Source organism: Cetorhinus maximus, chromosome 23 (genome assembly GCF_964194155.1).
Source record: "Cetorhinus maximus chromosome 23, sCetMax3.hap1.1, whole genome shotgun sequence".
Lineage (NCBI taxonomy): Eukaryota > Metazoa > Chordata > Chondrichthyes > Lamniformes > Cetorhinidae > Cetorhinus > Cetorhinus maximus.
This window is the reverse complement of record NC_135901.1, coordinates 59,915,565-59,936,709: the sequence shown is the minus strand read 5'-3', so window position 1 is coordinate 59,936,709 and position 21,145 is coordinate 59,915,565. Positions and strand designations below refer to the sequence as shown.

At 44.5% G+C, this 21,145-nt stretch overlaps 1 protein-coding gene and 2 non-coding genes across 5 annotated transcripts in view; all 3 read left to right on the top strand.

Annotated features, from left to right (window-relative positions):
• LOC144698328 (uncharacterized) overlaps positions 1–2,078 on the top strand; it is a 694,970-nt gene extending 692,892 nt beyond the window's left edge. For all 3 annotated transcript variants that reach the window (XM_078570285.1, XM_078570286.1, XM_078570284.1), the window contains one exon: positions 1,047–2,078. In XM_078570285.1, coding sequence (XP_078426411.1) covers positions 1,156–1,950 — 795 coding nt within the window. In that variant the 5' untranslated portion in view covers positions 1,047–1,155 and the 3' untranslated portion in view covers positions 1,951–2,078. The remainder of the gene's footprint in view (positions 1–1,046) is intronic.
• A 13,088-nt stretch (positions 2,079–15,166) lies between these two features.
• Positions 15,167–15,239, top strand: trnak-cuu (transfer RNA lysine (anticodon CUU)). Its single transcript has one exon. It is a non-coding gene; the product is annotated as a tRNA-Lys (tRNA).
• Positions 15,240–18,732: 3,493 nt separating this feature from the next.
• trnan-auu (transfer RNA asparagine (anticodon AUU)) lies at positions 18,733–18,806 on the top strand. The gene has a single exon. It is a non-coding gene; the product is annotated as a tRNA-Asn (tRNA).
• The last annotated feature ends 2,339 nt before the right edge of the window (positions 18,807–21,145 follow it).

Genomic DNA, 21,145 nt, shown 5'->3' with positions numbered 1-21,145 from the left:
ATGTACCAGGACACCCAGATCCCTCTGTATCTAAGAGTTCTGCAATCTCTCTCCATTTATATAATATGCTGTTTTTCTATGCTTCCTACCAAAGTGGACAAGTTCACATTTCCCCACGTTATACTCCATCTGCCAAATTTTTGCCTACTCACCTAATCATCTCTATCCCCTTGCAGGCTCCTTAGGTCCTTTTCACAACTCACTTTCCTGCCAATCTTTGTGTCATCAGCAAATTTAGCAACCATACATTCAGTCCCTTCATCCAAGCCATTGATATAGATTGTAAATAGTTGAGGCCCCTGTGGAACTCCACTCGTCACATCTTGCCAGCCTGAAAAAAACCCAGTTTCCCTCTTCTGCTTCCTGTTAGCTAACTAATCCTCTATCCATGTGCATGTGTTACCCCTTCTCAACTCGGGACAAAATTAATAGTCATGTAAGCAAATGTGGGTTAAGTCAGGAACACCAGCATGGAATTGTTAAGGGAAAATTGTGTTTAATAAACTTGCTTAAGGTATTTGGAGAGGTAACAGAGTGGGTGATGAGGATGCTGCTGTTAATGTGGTGTACATGGACTTCCGAATGGAATTAGAGAATGTGCCGCACAGCAGACATGAGCAGAGTTAGCTCATGGAATAAAAGGGACAGTAGCAACATGGGTACAAAACTGGCTGGGTATAGGAAACAGCAAGTCGTGGTTAATGGATTTTTTCAGACTGGAATAAAGTTTATAGTGGAGATCCCCAGGAGTCGCTGTGAGGACTCCTGCTCTCCTGAACCTATATAAATGACACAGACCATGGTGTTCAGGCTCAACTTTCAAATTTATGGAGGAGTCTTGAGTGGGCACAGAGTGAATAGCGGCTTCCCTTCCCTGAAGGACATTAGTGAACCAGTTGGGTTTTTATGACAATCCAGCAGTTTTCATGGTCACTTTTTCCTAGTGCCGGCCCCACAAATTCCCAGATTCATTCAGCTCAATTTCACAACCTGCCTTTGTGTTATTGTGGGTTCTCTCTCACTCTCATTTTAAATCAATTTCAGAGGCGAATAGAAGGGGAGGATTTGCAGTCGGGAAACTGAAACCAAACATCACATCAGGATCTGACGGAGTCACCCAATTTATCGTAACCTGAATATGATCGGATTTTGAACATGGAAGGAAAAAGCACCATTCATAGTGGGGAGAAACTGTACACGTGTTCTGTGTGTGGACGAGGCTTCAGCCGATCATTCGCTTTGTCAAAACACAAGCGCAGTCACACTGGGGAGAAACTGTGGAAATGTGGGGACTGTGGGAAGGGATTCACGTGTCCATCTGAGCTGGAAATTCATCGGCGCAGTCACACTGGGGAAAGGCCGTTCACCTGCTCTGAGTGTGGCAAAGGATTCGCTCAGTCATCCCACCTGCTCAAACACCAGCTAAGTCACACAGACGAGAGACCTTTTAAATGTGCAGACTGCGTAAAGTACTTTAAAAGTTCCGGAGAACTGATGTCCCATCAACGTGTTCACACTGACGAGAGACCATTCAGGTGCTGTCACTGCGAAACTGGGTTCAGGCGATCATCTGACCTCACTAAGCATCAGCGCAGTCACACTGGGGAGAGACCGTTCACCTGCTCCGAGTGTGGGAAGGGATTCATTCAGTCATCCAGCCTTCTGACACACCAGCGAGTTCACACAGGAAAGAGATCTTTCAAATGCCCAGACTGTGGGAAGTGCTGTAAAAGTTCCAGGAACCTAATTACACATCAACGTGTTCACAGTGATGAGAGACCGTTCAGGTGCTCTCAGTGTGGGGCTGGATTCAGGCGATCATCTGAACTCATTGTCCACCAGCGAGTTCACACTGGGGAGAGGCCGTTCACCTGCTCTGATTGTGGGAAAGGATTCACTCAATCATCCAACCTACACAGACATCAGCGAGTTCACAGGTCACTACAGTGATGGGATTTTACTGTCAGTCACATCGAAGACTGAACCATCTTCATTGGGGTATGTTTCTGCTGAAGTAGGTAAGCTCCAGGACAGATATAGTGGTTCATATTTTGGACAGAAGTAAAATAAATCAGCTTTGTGTTAAATACAGTGCGTTGAATCTTTTTACTATTTCTAATGCAAGTTAGTTCCTTTTGAAGGTCTCTCCCTCTCCCCTCTCTCCTCCATCCTCACTTCCAACAAGTGTGAGGAGCTCATGGAGCTTCTTTGTCACTAAGATTGAGACAATCCGATCAGCTGCCTCTGCTGCTTCCCTCCCTTCCACTAGCCCAGTTCTCTCTCTTCACGTACTGTTGATCTCTCCCTCAAATCTGCCATCATCACGCTTGTCTCAAAAATCAAACCCTTGACCACATCATCCTTGCAAACTATTGCCCAATCTCCAACCTCCCTCTCCTCTTGAACATGTTGTCACCTCCCAAATCTGTGCCCAGCTTTCCCAGAACTCCCTGTTTGAATCCCTCCAGTCAGGTTTCTGCCCTGCCACTGGACTGAAACAGCTCTGATCAAAGCCACCAACTACATCCTATGTGACTGTGACAAAGGGAAACTATCCCTTCTCGACCTGTCTGCAGCCTTTGACAAGCTTGACCACAGCATTCTGCTCCAACACCTCTCCACTGTCGTCCAGCTGGGTGGGGCTGCTCTCTCCTGGTTCCATTCTTCTCTATCTAACCATAGTCAGAGAATCACTTGGAATGTCTTCCCTTCCCACTCCCACAGTTACCTCTGGTGTCCCCAAAGGATCCAGCCTTGGCCTCCTCCTATTTCTCATCAACATGCTCCCCACAGCAACATCATCTGAAAACACAGTGTCAGTTATCACATATACACTGACAGTGCCCAGCTCTACCTCACCACCACCTCTCTCCACTTCTCCACTTTTGTTAAATTATCAGACTGTTTGTCTGATATCCAGTGGTGGATGTGCAGAAATTTCTTCCAATTCAATATTGGCAAGACTGAACACATTATTTTCATTGCTGAGCTACCAACTCCATTCCTTTCTCCAAAGTCAACGGATCTAAGCTCAACAGTCCTGCCACATCCAGTCGTGAATAGTGGTGGACAATTAAGCAACTAATTGGATGATGAGGCTCCCAAACTATCCCCATCCTCGATGATGGAGGAGCTCAGCACAAGAGGGCAAAATATAAGGCTGAACCATTTGCAACAACCTTCAGCCAGAAGTGCTGAGCGGACGGTCCATCTCGGCCTCCTCCGGAGGTTCCCAGCATCACAGCTGCCAGTCTTCAGCCAATTCGATTCACTCCACGTGATACCTAGAAACGGCTGAAGGCGCTGGACACTGCAAAGTCAATGGGCCCTGACAATATTCCAGTATTAGTACTGAAGACTTGTGCTCCAGAACTGGCCGCACCCCTAGCCAAGCTGTTCCAATACAGCTACAACACTGGCATCTACCCGGCTATGTGGAAGATTGCCCAGGTATGTCCTCTACACAAAAAGCCGGACAAATTCAACCCGGCCAATTACTGCCCCATCAGTCTGCTTTCGATCATCAGTAAAGTGATGGAAGGGGTCATCAATAGTGCTATCAAGCAGCACTTGCTTAGCAATAACCTGCTCACTGACGCCGAGTTTGGTTTCCGCTGGGGCCACTCAGCTCCTGACCTCGTTACAGCCTTGGTTCAACATGGAAAAAAGAGCTGAACTCCAGAGATGAGGTGAGAGTGGCTGGTTTGATATCAAGGCAGTCTTTGACCGAGTGTGGCATCAAGGAGCCCGAGCAAAACTAGATTCAATGGGAGTCGGGGGAAACTCTCCACTGGTTGGAGTCATACCTAGCACAAAGGAAGATGTTGTAGTTGTTGGAGGTCAGTCATCTCAGCTGCAGGAGTTCCTCAGGGTAGTGTCCTAAGCCCAACCATCTTCAGCTGCTTCATCAATGACCTTCCTTCCAACATAAGGTCAGAAGTGGTGATGTTCACTGATGATTGCACAATGTTCAGCACCATTTGTGACTCCTCAGATCCTGAAGCAGTCCATGTCAAAATGCAGCAAGACCTGGACAATATCCAGGCTTGTGCTGACAAGTGGCAAGTAACATCCACACCACACAAGTGCCAGGCAATTACCATCTCCCAACAAGAGAGAATCCAACCATCGCCCCTTGACAATCAATGGCATTACCATCACTGAATTCCCCACTATTAATATCCTCGGGGGTTCCATTGACTAGAAACTGAACTGGACCAGCCATAAAAATACTGTGGCTACAAGAGCAGGTCATAGGCTAGGAATCCTGCGACGAGTAACTCACCTCCTGACTCCCCAAAACCTGTCCACCATCTACAAGCCACAAGTCAGGAGTGTGATGGAATACTCCCCACTTGCCTGGATGAGTGCAACTCCAACAACTCTCAAGAAGCTTGACACCATCTAGGACAAATCAGCTTGCTGATTGGCACCCCATCCACAAACATTCACTCGCTCCACCAATGATGCATAGTAGCAGCAGTGCATACCATCTACAAGATGCACTTCAGGAACTCACCTAGCCCCCTTAGATGGTATCTTCCAAACCCATGACCACTACCATCTAGAAGGACAAGGACAATAGATACATGTGAACGCCACCACCTGGAAGTTCCCTTCCAAGCTACCCACCATCCTGACTTGGAAATTCCTTCACTGTTGGGTCAAAATCCTGAAACTCCCTCCCTAACAGCACTGTAGGTGTACCTACACCACACGGACTGCAGCGGTTCAAGAAGGCAGCTCATCACCACCTTCTCAAAGGCAACTGGGATGGGCAATAAACGCTGGCCCAGCCGGCAATGCCTACATCCCAAGAATGAATTAATATGAAAAAAAGATTGATGGTCTGATGGCTATTTGTGGAATCTTACTGTGCACAAACAGGTAAACAGTAACAATTTGTATTTATATAACACGTTTAATGTAACAAAACATCCCAAGGTGCTTCAGAGAAGCATCCTGAAGAGAAATTTAACATCAAGTCACAAAGCATATTAGAGAAAATGGACAAAACCTTCATTGGAGAGGCAGATTTTAACAAGGACCTTTAATCAGGAGAGACAGCTGGAGAAGTTCAGGGAGGGAATTTCAGAACTTCATGCCAGGCATGGCCAACAGTGGTGGAGTAATTAAAAGCAGGGATGTTCAAGAGGCCAGAATGAGAAGGGCACATATATCTCTGAGGGTTGAGTGATGGAGGTTACAGGGGTAGGGAGGGACGAGGCGACAAGAGGGATTTGAAAACAAGGATGTGAGTTTTAAACTTGAGGCATTGCTTGACTAGGAGCCAATATATGTCAGCGAGCCAAGGGGTGATGGGTGAACAGGACATGGTGTGAAAAAGCACACGGGCAGCAGAGTTTTCGATGATTCATGTTTCTGCGTGGGGGTGGGAGAAGCTGGTCAGGAATGTATTGGAATCATCAAGTCTCAAGGTAACAAGGGCAGGGATGAGGGTTTGAGCAGCAGATGAGCTGGGGTCAGGTGGGGACATGTGATGTCATGGAGGTTGAAGTCTCTGGGGGACACGAAGTCGAAGGACTTTGCAGAGGAAAGTGAGTTTGGAGATGGGGTGGAATTTTAGAGTGGTGGGGTCAAGTGTTTTTTCAGGTGATAACAGTGGATTTAAAGGTGAGAGGGACAGTACCAGAAGAAAAAGAGAGAGAGCCATTAATAATATCAGCTGAGATAGGGAAGCTGGGTGATCAGTAGTTTAATGAGAATGGGGTCAATACAGCAGAAGACAAGATGAGCACTGAGAGGGCATGAGGGGAAAGAAATTGGGGAAAAATGTAAGTTCAGGGCTCTGACAAGGGGAAATTTAGAGACAGTTTGTCCCGGTCGGTTAGTGGAAGGGAGGGAAGCAGCAGAGGCAGCTGATCGGATTGTCTCAATCTTAGTGACAAAGAAGCTCCATGAGCTCCTCACATTTGTTGTTGAAGGTGAGGATGGAGGAGACAGGGGAGAGGGTGAGCCCTTCAAAAGGAACTGACTTGTGTTAAAGATATTAAAAATGTTCAACATACTGTGTGTTTAATACAACGCTGATTTATTTAACTTCAGGAGCAGGAGGTGGGTCTCATGGACAAGATGAGCACTGAGAGGGCAGGAGGGGAGATGGGAGAGAATCTGGAGAAAGATGTGGGTTCAGGGCTCGGACAAGGAAGGAACTTTAGAGAAAGTTTGTCCCGGTGGGCTAGTGGAAGGGAGGGAAGCAGCAGAGGCAGCTGATCAGATTGTCCCAATCTTAGTGACAAAGAAGCTCCATGAGATCCTCACACTTGTTGTTGGAGGTGAGGATGGAGGAGACAGGGGAGAGGGAGAGCCCTTCAAAAGGAACTAACTTGTGCTAGAGATATTAAAAAGACTCAACAAAGTGTACATTCAACACAAAGCTGAATTATTTGATTTTTAGCCAGATCATTAAGGCTTATAACTGAGTTGGGGTTTACTAACATCAGCAGAAACAAACCCCATTGAAAACAGTTCAGTCCTGGATGTGATTAACAGCAAAATCCAATCACTGTCGTTACTCATGAACTTGCTGGTGTGTCAGCAGGGTGGAGGAATCAGTGAATCTTACCCCACACTGAGGGCAGGTGAACGACCTCTCCCCAGTGTGAGTGCGCTGGTGTGCAGTGAGTTCAGATGACCACCTGAACCCAGTCCCACACTGAGAGCAGCTGAACGGTCTCTCGTCAGTGTGAACGCGTTGATGGGACATCAGATCCCAGGAGCTTTTATAGCACTTCCCACAGTCTGTGCATTTAAAAGGTCTCTTCCCAGTGTGAACTCGCTGGTGTTTCAGGAGTTTGGATGAACGAGTGAATCCCTTCTCACACTCCCCACATTTCCACGGCTTCTCTCCATTGTGACTGCATTTATGTTTTGACAGGTCAGATGATCGGCTGAAGCCTCGTCCACACACACAACATGTGTACGGTTTCTCCCCACTGTGAACGGTGCTTTTTCCTTCCATGTTCAAAATCCGATGATATTCAGGTTCAGATCCTGATGTGATGTTTGGGTTTCAGTTTCCCAACTGAAAATCCTCCCCTTCTAATACCCTGTGAAATTGATTTAAAACAGAAAAAAGGGAGTGAGAGAGAACCCACAAAAACACAAAGGCAGGTTGTGAAATTGAGCTGAATGAATCTGGGAATTTGTGGGGCCGGCACGAGGAAAAAGTGACCATGAAAACTGCTGGATTGTCGTAAAAACCCAACTGTTTCACTTATGTCCTTCAGGGAAGGGAACCTGCCACTCGGTCTGGGCCTACACAAGACTCTGGCCTCTGTGGGAGGAGTGCGAGTGTGAGAGGAAGGGCGAGAGAGAAGCGAAAGAGAGAGAATATCTTGACATATACAAATAGAACAGAAATATATCAGGTTCTTGCAAACCATCAACCTCCACCACCTAGAAGGACCAGGGTAGCAGGTGTGTGTGAACACCATCACCTCAAAGTTCTCTTCAAAGTCACACACCACCCAATACTGGGTGAGCAGAAATTTCCTTCATTTAAATATTGTGAAAGCTGAAGCCATTGTCTTCAGTTCCCACTACAAACTCCACTCCCCAAACACCGACTCCATCCCTCCAACGTTATTCAGGTTACGATAAATTAGGCGACTCCGTCAGATCCTGATGTGATGTTTGGTTTCAGTTTCCCAACTGCAAATCCTCCCCTTCTAATACTCTGTGAAATTGATTTAAAACAGAAAAAAGGGAGTGAGAGAGAACCCACAAAAACACAAAGGCAGGTTGTGAAATTGAGCTGAATGAATCTGGGAATTTGTGGGGCCGGCACGAGGAAAAAGTGACCATGAAAACTTCTGGATTGTCATAAAAACCCAACTGGTTCACTAATGTCCCTCAGGGAAGGGAACCTGCCACCCGGTCTGGGCCTCCACAAGACTCTGGCCTCTATAAGAACAGACGAAATAGGAACAAGAGAAGTCCTAACACCCCATCGAGCCTGCTCCACCATTCAATACGATCGTGGCTGATCTTGGGCTTCAACTCCACTTTCCCACCCACTCCCCATATCCCTTGACTCACTGAGAGACCAAAAATCTCTCCATCTCAGCCGGAAATATATTCAATGATGGAGCATCCACAACCTGCTGGGCTGGAGAATTCTATGTGACAGACGGACAGAAAAAGAGAGGGGGCGCTGGGAGAGAGAGACAGAGAGAGAAAGTTAGTGAACAAAGCACAGGATGTCAATAAACAGAATTCAAGTGCATGGGATTGGGGTAATATACTGTTATAGATTGACAATTGGTGAACAGACAGGAAGCAGAGAGTCGGAATAAACGTCTCATTCTCAGGATGGCAGGCTGTTAGCTGTGGGGTACCCCAAGGATCAGTGCTTGGCCCACAGCCGTTCACAAACTAGAGAAATGATTTAAAGGCACCCATTTAAGAAGCACCTAAATTTTCACATTCTCATCCTTGTTTTCCCCCATGGTTGTGGTCATTCCTATCTCTGTAACCTCCTCCAGCCTCACAATCCCCCCCCAAGATATCCATGCTCCTCGAATTCTGAATTCCTGATTTTATTCGCTCCATCCCTGATTGCCATTCTGTCATATTCCAAGGCCCAAGCTCTGGAATTTCCTCCCTAAACCTCTCCGCCTCTCTACTTCATTTTCATCCTTTAAGATGCTCCTTCAAACCGTCCTCTTTGACCAAACTATAGGTCACCTGCCCGAATATCGCCTCATGTGGCTCCGTGTCAAACCTTGTTTTACAATATTTCTGTGAAATGTCTTGGTAAACTATATAACATTAAAGGTGCGATATAAACACAAATTATTGTTGTCGATTTGGACATACATCACAGTTCAGTTATCATTACTGGGTGAATAACCTGTAACTCCTTACCTAACAGCATTGTGGGAGCACCTTCACCACACGGACTGCAGCGGTTCAAGAAGGTCAAACATCATCTTCTCCACAGGCAACTGGGGATTACCAATAGGCTCTGGTATCTGTGGAGAGAGACAGAATTAACATTTCAGGGTTCGCAGAATGAATTACAGGGGATAAAAATGTGCAGAATTTGATGCTCACTGTAAGTTCAGAAGTGGAAGAGAAATTGACGATAGCGCAGGAAGAACAATTTCTGACTGTGGAAGGTACTGTGGGAAGATAAAGCTGGGAAGACAGCAGCACATGGTTAGGGGATGGGCAGCAGTGGAAACTTCATTTAGACATGGTCAGCAGGAGTAACAATAAAATCCTAAACAGAGCTAAAATACACTGATTATTCGAGACAGAGGAAGTTAGACAATGGCAGAGAGGTGATCAGGGAGGGCAGAGGTGAAACACAGCAATGGATGGACATGGATTCAGATCCACAGGAAAGGAGTCACACCAGCTCCAGAGCCATGGAACCTCTCACAGATAACAGAGCATAGAACTAAAAGCTATGCTATAAGTTGTAGCTGAATGGTGAAAATACTCATCTCTGAAACAATTTCACAGTTTTCAATTTTAAACTCTCCTGCTGGAGCCTGCAGCTGGAGAGATATCAGAAGCACTGGAGTCAGAGAAAAATCTCCCAGTTGAGGAAATACCTGGGGAGCGGGGTGATGTCACCATGTAATTGTCAATGTGTGATGATGTCAAAGACATGGACACAGAACATCTGGGTCTGTGCACATTAACCACACGTATGAAGGATGGGAAGGTCCTGAGGTTTAGATGAGATAGTTAAAGAAAAGCTATTTTCACTAACTGATCGTAAAAGGGTTATGGTGACAGTTTAAAGAGTTTGGGAAGATCTACGAGAGGGATATGAGGAAGAAACTTTACACAGTGAGCGGTAATGACCTGGAACTCAATGCTTAGACTCAGAGACCGATAATATGAATCGAGTGATTCTTGAAAACTCTGATGTGATGATTGGTTTGAATTTCCCACCTGCAAAATCTCATCTTCTAGTATCCTGTAAATGGAGATTACAAAATCCATCATTGTCAGTGCAGGATAGAAACTGAGAAGAGACAAACATTTCCCTTGGTTTGAATTTGCTGTGTGTAAATCCTCCCCTTCTAACCCCCTGTAAAAGGAGTTTCAAAAATCCATCCCTGTCAGTCCAGGATAGAAGTTCGCAACAAAAAAAAAAATACCTGGAAAAACTCAGCAGGTCTGACAGCATCTGCAGAGAGGAAAACAGTTAACATTTCGAGTCCGAATGACTCTTCATCAGAACTAAGGGAAAATAGAAAAGAGGTGAAATATAACCTGGTTTAAGGTGGGGTGGGGGGACAAGTAGAGCTGGATACAGGGCCAGTGATAGGTGGAGATAACCAAAAGATGTCACAGACAAAAGAACAAAGAGGTGTTGACGGTGGTGATATTAGCTAAGAAAGATGCTAATAGGTGACATTAAGGGTGGAAAGTAGGACGAGCAAGGTACAGATAGCCCTAGTGGGGGTGGGGATTGAAATAGACTAAAAGGTAGAGATAAAACAATGGATGGAAATACATTTAAAAATAATGGAAATAGGTGGGAAAGGAAAAATCTATATAAATTATTGGAAAAAAAAGGTGGGGGGATCGGAAAGGGGGTGGGGATGGAGGAAAGAGTTCATGATCTAAAACTGTTGAACTCAATATTCAGCCCGGAAGGCTGTAAAGTGCCTAGTTGGAAGATGAGGTGCTGTTCCTCCAGTTTGCGTTGAGCTTCACTGGAACAATGCAGCAGGCCAAGGACGGACATGTGGGCATGAGAGCAGGGTGGTATGTGAAATAGCAAGGGACAGGGAGGTCTGGGTCATGCCTGCAGACAGACCAAAGGTGTTCCACAAAGCAGTCACCCAGTCTGCGTTTGGCCTCTCCAATGTAGAGGAAACTGCATTGGAAGCAACGAATGCAGGAGACTAAATTGAGGGAAGTGCAAGTGAAATGCTGCTTCACTTGAAAGGATTGTTTGGGCCCTTGGACAGTGAGGAGGGGGGAAGTAAAGGGGCAGGTGTTGTTTTATTTCTACCTTTTAGCCCTTACCCCCACCCCACCCCCACTAGGGCTATCTGTCCCTTGCTCATCCTGTTTTCTATCCTTCATGTCGCCATTATCACATTTCTTAGCTAGTATCACCACCACCAACACCTCTTTGACCTTTTGGCTGTGCCATCTTTTGGCTATCTCCACCTAGCGCTGGGTCTCTATCCAGCTCTACCTGACCCACCCACCCCAAACCAGCTCATACTTCACTTGTTTTCTATTTTTCCTTAGTTCTGATGAAGAGTCATTCAGAATCGAAACATTAACTGTGTTCCTCTCTGCAGATGCTGTCAGACCTGCTGAGTTTTTCCAGGTATTTTTGTTTTTGCTCTAGATTTCCAGCATCCACAGTATTTTGCTTTTATCTTAAAAATTCACAATATTCTCTCCTCCTGCTACCTGGACCAGGATGAACGCGCATGCGCCCTGATGCACATTGCCCCCTATAAAGATGGCGGCCGTTACCCCGGGCCTGGCGAAGGGAGAAATCCAGAATTTTCCGGTCCGTTTTCTGCAAACACAAGACCGGTACCTTGTTATTTGGGGTCTTCGGCCTGCATTGTGTCTTTATGAAGCCTCTCTACCCACTCTGCTGGCTCCATTCCTCCTCACACACCCACTAACTCTGTTAGTTTGCTCCACTCGACATTCTCCTACTCGCTCTGAGCAGCTTCAGTCACAGACCAGCACTGCGCATGCTCCAAGCACACACCTTAATGCGCATGTGCGGGAGCTGCTGTAATGAGGATAGGGCACATTCTCTACCGCAGTGAATGCTGGGTGACCGCTCCGCCATTGAACAGTAACGTTGCAGAATGAAACTGAAGCCCAGTAATCAGAATACAATGGGTGCCATCGGGACAAGATAAAAAGTCTTCGACTCAATTGATATAGCAACTAAAATGCTCTGGGATCCACCTTAATTCTCTCCTGGATGTTATGAAGAGCAGGACAAATACCCTGCAGTTAGATCCGAACTCAATGGAGTCTCAGCAGATGGATTATTTTTCACCATACGTGAATCATTTAAACCCTGCCAACAGGAATGCTCTGATGGTGGATTAAATCCTTTGAATTTTGAAGTTGGTGTGTTTACTGCTTTGCAAACTGAATAAATCTCTTTGCACATGTGAAATACCTGGATGGTCTCGGACTGATGTGACTGTGTTACTGTGTCAGTAATTGGGACAATGGAGCGAATCCATTTGCATTTTCAGCTTGTGCACGTGACTTTATTTACTCATTTTCAGCTGAAATATGGATCTCAAACCTTATGGCTTCCACATTCTTAGCACGAATTAGTTAAAGAAAATCAAAATGCTGCAGATGCTGGCTTTCTGAAATAAAAAAAGGCAGAAAATGCTGGAATTCTCAGCATGTCTGGTCGCGTCACTGGAGAGAAAAACATAGCTTTTATTTCAGGTCTGTAACCTTTCATCAGGACTGTACGACATCAGTGCACAGATCTGACAGTTCATGAATTGAAACCTAAAATGGGCTTTAGGACAATATCAGACAAGACACCAAAAGGATCGAAGTGAGAATCTGTTGTATGACAGCTAGTTCCTGGTGACATGGATGTGTCTGCAGTGGGTGGGATCAGACTGTTTCCATGTTTCCATAATCAATGTCCCACCTGCTCTTTTCGAAGAGTGAAACTGATAGAGAACAATTATGATTCTGGTATTGACAATCTGAACCTTTAACTCGCTGAGTCAGTTTAAGATATCTTGCAGCTTTTTATTGTGTGAGCCTCTGTTGTATGATTGGTAGGAATTTGGAAGGTAACCGAAAGGCTGGTGCTTTAAGACTATCAGGGACGAAGCCTTTTCTGTTTTCTCCCCATCATCATTCAATATCACAGAGTTCCAGGATGACAATTGGCACTTTGGCTGAAAGAAACTATTAGCCAAACATTGCCAACTCTTCTTTTATGCAATGGATTCCCAAACTGACAGTGTTTTTTTTCATGAATATTCTTTTCAAATATAATGAGAAAACAATTTAACCTACCATGTACCCACGTCAAATAGATTTCCATTTGAAACCTACGACGTTACTGGATTCAAACAAACCCATCAATTGTTCTCTCGTCCTCAGCTGCAGTGAGTGAGACAGGGAAAAGCAGAAAAGCAGCAATATTCCGGCCCTGCACTCTCCAATCAGCCGCTGCCAGCAGAAGGCAGCGATTGCAGCTTCAATTAAGCGGGCGACTTCCCATCCCTGGGACGCAAGATACTCCAACCTGGGCCAAACCTCCCAAATTACCGATCATAGGCTCAGGAAAACGCAGGTAGATTATATCCTGGTCACTAAACCTCCGAGCAGCATTTACAGAATACCCGAGTGAGTGAGTCACAAATAAAACTCATCCCAACTTTGTAAATCTTTTCCCTAAAACTTCTTTCATTTTATTGAAAAGCGGATTGTTGTGAATCTGAAAATGAGCACCATGGGATTTGTTTTCCATTGTTTATCCATCATGTTTGCAATTCAACTTGTGTTGGATATTGAAGCGAATCCCATTTCAAAATGAGGACACAAAGCAGGTAAATATTAAATCCAGGAACAAATCCGGAGGAAAATGGATCACAATGTTTGGAAGGAGGTGCAGCTGAGAAGGGAAAGCTGTGAATGATGTTATTGATGATTGAGTGGAAAGCATTGGATCCTTGGTCAATTATCGTAGCTGTGTGGTTAAATGGATGGGTTCAAAACCCGTTGGGGTTTCCCCGGGTAGATTCAAATCATACCAACTGAGGTTCTCAGTATTGCTGATTTCAACCAGGTGTCTACAGAACTATCGGGTCAATGGAAGGGAAAGCATCCAAAAATCCTCTTTATCTCTGAAGAAGGGTCATACGGACTCTAAACGTTGAATCCGTTTCCTGATCCAACAGATGCTGCCAGAGCGCTGAGTTTTTCCAGCATTTTCTGTTTTTATTTCGTATTTCCAGCATCCACAGAAGTTTGTTTTTGTCCAAAAAATCTCGTGATTTTTGGAATCTAAGGGAATGAAGGGCTATCGGGATCGGGTGGGAAATTGTTGTTGAGACTGGGGACCCGCCACGATCTTATAAAGTGACGGAGGAGGCTTGTGGGGCCTTATGACGTATTGTTGCTGCTTTGTTTCTGTTCTATTTCAGTATCAATACCAGCCAAGGCGATGGGAAGTAACAGCCTGATCTTGATAGTGTGGCTGAGCAGTCTAAGGTGCTAGATCATATTTCTACTTTCTGTGGAGGCGTCGGTTTGAAGCTTACAGTTACCAAAATTGCACTTTCAGAACTCCCATTGGTCGAAGAAATGCCAGCCTAAAGATGGAGCAGGTGTGTGCGGTGTTTCACTTAAACAGGAAGAGCGAGGAGAGACAATGCAGATGTAAATTGCTGTGGAGAAAAGGCTGGTTGTCAAATTCGCTGAATTCCTCTTCCATTGGCTGTACCGGACACCATAGGCTGAATGTCCTCCTCCTCTGCTGTCGCCATCTATAATTTTATACCATAGGGCCTATCATCATGGCCGAGTGGTTAAGGCATTGAGTCCAAATCCATTGGTCTTTTCAGCTTCTTATTATGCCTGGTTTTAACTGTGTGTCTACAGAGTTAACTATTGGTTAAATATAATAAAATCCATCCAAACACTCCGGGCGTTTTCCTCTTTCTGTTCATTCACGAAACTTGCAGCTGGGACAGGAAAAAAAATGTGATTGTCATGCTTGCTTTCTGGGTGTTTGTCTCTCCTCAGAAACAATCCCTTGCCCTCTGCCACTCTCGGTGTATATGTCTGTGTGTGTTCCTCTGTGTATGTCAATGTGGTTCAGTTTCCCGATGGGGTGAACACATTTTTACCATCACAAACTTTATTCACATTAGTTGTGCAGCTTCATATTAAAATGTTACAGAGAAAAATATCAGGATGAAAGATGCAAGAGGAGTTTGCAATTTTTGGAAGGAGGTGCAGCTAAGAAGTGGAAGATGTGAATGATGTTATTGATGATTGAGAGGAATGCTTTGTAACCTTTGGGCTTTTGTAGTTCGATACCTTCTACACTTTGAAATTCAGAACAAGCTGAGGCTCCAGGTGGAAAACAACAGTTGGCTCCATGTATGTTGGCATATGGAGTTTTTTTTTTTTTGTTTTTTTCAAATGCTGGCTAGCTTAGTTGGTAAAGCATGAGACTCTTAATCTTAAGGTTGTGGGTTCGAGCCCCACGTTGGCCGCTGTGACTTTTAAAAAAAATCTTGCTGCTTTGAAGGGAAAGCGCCAACCGAATTCCTGCGGCAGCTGTGAAACTTACAAGGCAGACATTAACAACTGAAAGCAACCAATACACATAAAATTCAAATCACTTTCTTGTCGCATTTCTTCCTGCTTCTGTCCCTGCCTCTCCTCCAGCTCCCTCTGCCCGTCCAGCTCTCGGGTCATTTAGCTGCTTTATGCAGACACAGTCAGTTCATGGGAATGTAAGACACAAAGTTTGCAGACCACAGGATAAAGAAACACCAGGATCTCATCTTCCTGATTCTCCCAGATTCTGATTACAGGAATGTGCACAGTGCTGATTATCTACAGTTACACTCTCCTCCCAGTCTTGTGCACGTTGTTCAGCTTTGAAATTGTTCATATTTTCAGGTTGGATTTCAATGGGAAGAAAGCAGAACTGTGATAAGCTTATATTCTTCAGCAGGTTTATTGCAAGAAAGTACATAACAGGCTGATAGTAACAGTGCTCTTTGGACGTGGTGAGTTCCAGTGAAGGATTGGCACCATTAATGTGTCGCTCATTTAGTCTCGTGACAAATCTTGTGCTGGAAATTACAAGAAAACTCGCTGAATTTGCTCCGTGTTTTGGTTTCAAAAGAGCCGAATATAAGTTAAGAAAGTACATTTCGCTAGAGTGGGTTATAACATGTCAGAATGGTTGTGAGAGAAGCAGCCGTGGTGTTGGAAAACATAAAATTATAGAAAGTTACAACAGAGAAAGAGGTCATTCGGTCCTGTGTGCCGCTTTCAAAAAGCAATTCTGATTGATTGATCGATCAGGAGTAACATTTGTGTCAGTGCAAACATGAGGCAGCAAATCTTTCATTCTCCCACCCATATTTTGTCTCGCACCAACGTCCCTGTGGTCAGTGCTCTGCAACCAGCCCTTCTCTTCTCCTTCTTTCATTTCTTCACTCCGCATCTGTGTTGGCTCACAATGTGACATTTTGAACTCTGGGGCAAAAATTGAACTCTCACTCAACTGAATCTGGTGAAGCTGTTAAATATATTCAATCAATACCTTCGCAAGACTCGTTTTTTAACCTTTTCACAAGGACAATAAATCTTCATTCCCTAACAGAGAATCAAACCCTACCTGAGGCGCAAAATCCTAACCACTAGACCACCAGGAAAGCTGTCAAGTCTTCTTTCGGTGCAGCTTATCTACGCTGCTTTTGTCTTTTTTCAAAATTTCAGACTCTTTTACCACAGAACTGCATGTTTAGGCTCAACACAAACCAATTCTTCAGCCATCGAGAACAACATTCGCTGTGAGCTGGAACATGACATCGACACTGAGGTGAAATCGCCCCACAAGCTGCTCATGTGCAACTTTCAATTTCCAAAACCCTCAACCCTAATCACTGTGGGCCCTATGAAAGCGGTGAATCCCAGTCACTGGACATCAGGGAAACTACCAATAAGGCTTGAAATTTGATTTATCGATGCTACTTTTGACATTTCTTTTCATTCCAGATCTCTTTCACCAGAGACAACTTTTTCCTGCCAAATGGGCTGTTCATGTTTAACACAAGTGACGCCTTCACCAATGAGATGAACCATTGCTGTTAGCTTGATCATGAAATCGATACTTTCCTCCTTTAGGACAATTCTTAAAGCCTCCCCCTTTGACCGAGCTTTTAGTCACCTGACCGAATATGTGACTCAGTGTTACACTTTGTTCTATAATGCTCCTGGGAACGCCTTGTGACGTTTCATTAGGTTAAAGCTGCTATATAAATGTAAGTTGTTATTGTAGTCCAAGCATAGAGTGAGACAAAATCCTCTTGCATCTTTCATCCTGATATTTTTCTATGCAACATTTTAATATGAAGTTGCACAACTAATGTGAACGAAGTTTGTGATGGTAAAAATGTGTTCACCCCCTCGGGGAACTGAACCACATTGACACACACAAAGGAACACACACAGACATATACACCGAGAGTGACAGAAGCCTGAGGAGAAACAAACACCCAAAAATAAGGATGTCAGCAACAGGTCTAATTATTGTTCCATTTCAGACTGGAGATTATGGTGAATGCTTGCAGATGAACAGAAATGTAGAAAGGAGGAAGGGAAGCAGGAGAACCACCCGAGAGTGATTGGAAGGTCTTTATTCCATTTAATCAGTAATTAATTTTAATAATGAGGCACATAAAGGAAGGAGCAGCGAGGTCGGCAGGATTCAAGCCTGCATGGGGAGAGTGCAATGGATTTCAAATCCATAATCTTAACCACTCAGCCAAGATTAGAGACCTTGCATCAATTTTAATCTCGTTCATATAAAATCATAGAAAGGTTATAACAGGGAAAGAGGCCATTCAGCCCCATATATTCCCAGTCACTTTGCAATTCCTACTATCTCTCCTGGTTCACCCTGCCAGGAGGGACATCTTAATACGTCAACAACCACAAGCCCAGGCTCAGGTGAAGTGATTGAAAGAACAGAACAGCTGAAACGGGGATTCGAACCCATGAAAGCAACGAAACCTAAACCAATCCCCTTTACACAGCGAGCCAGACTGCCACCATCAACAGTATACTAACCATTGCCTTGGGTGGTGTCGGCTCTGAATTAGAACATAACAAATAAGAGCAGAAATAGACCATTTTCCCCTCAAGCGCCTCATAATGTCAAAGAATCAGAGCCAAGACTACACCACAGATGGCGGCCATTCGGCCCGACTCATAGGAACAAAGGACTCAGAAGCAGGAGTTGGCCATTCAGCCCTTTGAGCCTGCTTCACCATTCAATTAGATCATGGCTGATCAGGCTGTGGTCTCAACTCCTCTTTCCTGTCTGCCTCCACCTTACCCCCCCACCTATAACTCTTGACTCACTTGTGTATCAAAAGTCTGTCTAATTCTGCCTTGAATAAATTCAATGACCCAGCCTCCACTGCTTTCTGGGGAAAATAATTCCACAGACTAACGACCCTATGAGAGAATAAGAAAATCTGCTCATCTCCGTCTGAAAAGGGAGGCCTCTTGCTCTTCTGGAAACTAACTGACCTGGTCCCACTCCCCCGCCTTTTCTCCGGAGACCTGTATTTTCTGCCCAATTCGCTTTTGAAATCCGCGATTGAATCTGCCTCCCCCACACTCTCTGGGAGTGCACTCCAGATCCTAACCACTCGATGTGTAACAGAGAAACCCCTTTAGCATTATTGGCTTCGGGATCAGCAGAATATTCAGTAACAGACAAAACATCGAAAGGCTCGAAGGGAGATGGCACCGGTTGTAGGAGAGCTGGTTCCCGGTGACATGGATGTGTCTGCAGTGGGTGGGATAAAACTGTTTCCATGTATCCACAATGAATGTCCCAGCCTTTATTTGGGAAGAGTAAAACTGAAAGGATAATTATCATTTGGGTAGCGGCAATCTGAAGCTTTCACTCGCTGAGCCGTTGGTTTAGGATATCTTACAGAGAACAGGCCCTTCCCTTAAGTCTCTGTGGCACAGTTGGTCAGCGCATTCAGCTATTAACCGAAAGGTTGGTGGTTCAAAACCACCCAGAGACGAAGCTATAACTGTTTTCTCTCCACTATTACTCATTAACGCTCTGGTTTGTTCTGGGCCCCTGAAATCACAAGAAAATCCCTCACCCCCAAGTTTCAAGCTCGGCTCTCACCGACTGAGCTCCCACACCAAGCTTTGTTTATCATTTCAGATATAACAAAAAATATGGACGATCATGTACCCCAATCAAAATCAATACAGATCAACGAGGCTATTGGATTGAAACAAGCCCATCAATTAGTCGCTCTTGCTCAGCTCCACAGTGAGTGAGACAGGAACAAGTAACAATATTCCAGCCCCGCACTCTCCAGTCACCCGCTACCAGTGGAAACATCTTCATATTTTGCTGAATGTTATCTTCAGAAATGGTGAAGAGCGAATCTAATGTGGCTGCAAGATCCAGCATTCAGTTCATATTCAACAACAAACAAGAATGGGAGCGATGCAACTTTTCCACACAGCTGGGTGATAATGTTTTCCCCGAGCATCGAATGGAGTAACTTGCACATGCAAAATTAGCAGGGTAACCACAACGCTACAGGAACATTTCTCTGCCTGGATCCCAATGGAGCTGTCTGGAATGTTAAACTGTGACGTCATGCAGCAGCACTTTGGGTCTTTGTTTTGAATAAATGGAATTCGGCTGTTCTCATTAGGAATGCTGGAGACAGACTGATCAACAATGTCATCATCAAATGGCGCAGCGCAGTAAGAGGACCTTCTACCCATTTTATTTATATCATTTTTTTTTACAAAGATCTTGCCAATTAGCCCCAATTTCCTTCTCTCTTTCCATGTATCAGAATTTTCCCCATTTCATCCATTGCCAAATTCCCTTTTGATGAAGGAGTTTCTGCAGAATCCATGCAGTTTGCCTCAATGAATATGTCCCTTAACCAATGAAATTAAGGTTTGGACTAGGGTTCTTTCTGCAGTTTTCGACATAAACATAAGTTATTTATGCAATTCATTTCACAGTGAACTTACAAAAGAGGTTTATTCTGATCTGACATGTCCTCAGTATTTTCTCAGTCATGATGACCATGAAACTATCACTGACTGCCATACAAACCCATGTGATTGACCAGTCCTTTAGGGAATTCAATCGGTCGTCCTTATCTGGTCTGAACAGAACCACGGTGATGTGATTGATTCTCAACTACCCTCTGAAATGGTTTAACAAGTTACACAGCTCAAGGGGATTTGGGGGTGTCCAAATATGTTGGCTAACGATGCTCATGAAAGAATGAAGATCCATGAGGAAGCGCGATACAAAGTAATTTTGTACCATCTCTCCCAATGGCTCGTGTTCAATCACAATATCAGTTGCATCTGTCTTTAGGATGACACTAGTCATTGGATCACACTGGTAGTCATCTTTCAGTCAGTAAGTAACTGTGAATTTATATTTGTAAACTCATTAATTTCTGTTGTTGAGGAAAGGAACTGCTAGTTTTTTTGTGCCTAGTCAGTTTCACCACTCCTGGTTTTGAGAACGCTTTTTGCAGCTTGGCGAAGGGCAGATTTAATGTGGCGGCGAGATACTATATTCAGTTAATATTCAACAACAAATGTGAATTATGGAACTTTCCCTCACACTTGGATGTGTAAATTTCAATAATGTTTCTACCCATTTCCAGACAGGGGGCCTTTTGCATGTACGTGATAACCAATTGGCAACTACAGAAACAATGGGCAGAACCACAGGGACCAACTTAGAATATCAAGCCGTGCAGTCTTACTGCACTTCCGAGCCCTGTTTTGTGGAAGTACAATTCGGCTGAAAAACATAGCCATGCGGCAGAGAAATTGATCTAACATTAGAATCATAAAATGACAGAGCACATCAGCAGGTCATTCAACACTTCACACACGTGCGAACTATCTTACTGTAATTCGTCTCTTTTTCTGTCTCTTTCTCATAACCGTGCCTTTTGGAGAAAATCATTCAAAGCCTGGTGAAGTGCCAGTGTCACATGGCTGTGAGATAATGTATTCGGCTACTGTTTAGCAAGAAACAGGAATTGTACAACTTCTCACAATTAGATGATTCAGTTTTGATAATATTTTTGCCAGCTTTCGAACCGGTGACCTTGCACATCTGAAGTGAATGTGATAAACGCTACTTGTTTATTTGTTCATTTATAGGATATGGACATCGCTGCCGAGACCGCTACACCACAGAAACAATGTGCGAGAAAAAGCCAAAGGGACTTGGATAGAATTTCAAACTTTGTAGACCTGCTGCACTGCAAGATCCTGTTTTACAGGAATAGAACTGGGATGGGACATTTTGGAATGTTGCAGAGAAATTGATCTAATTGTAAACTGACACAGCTCA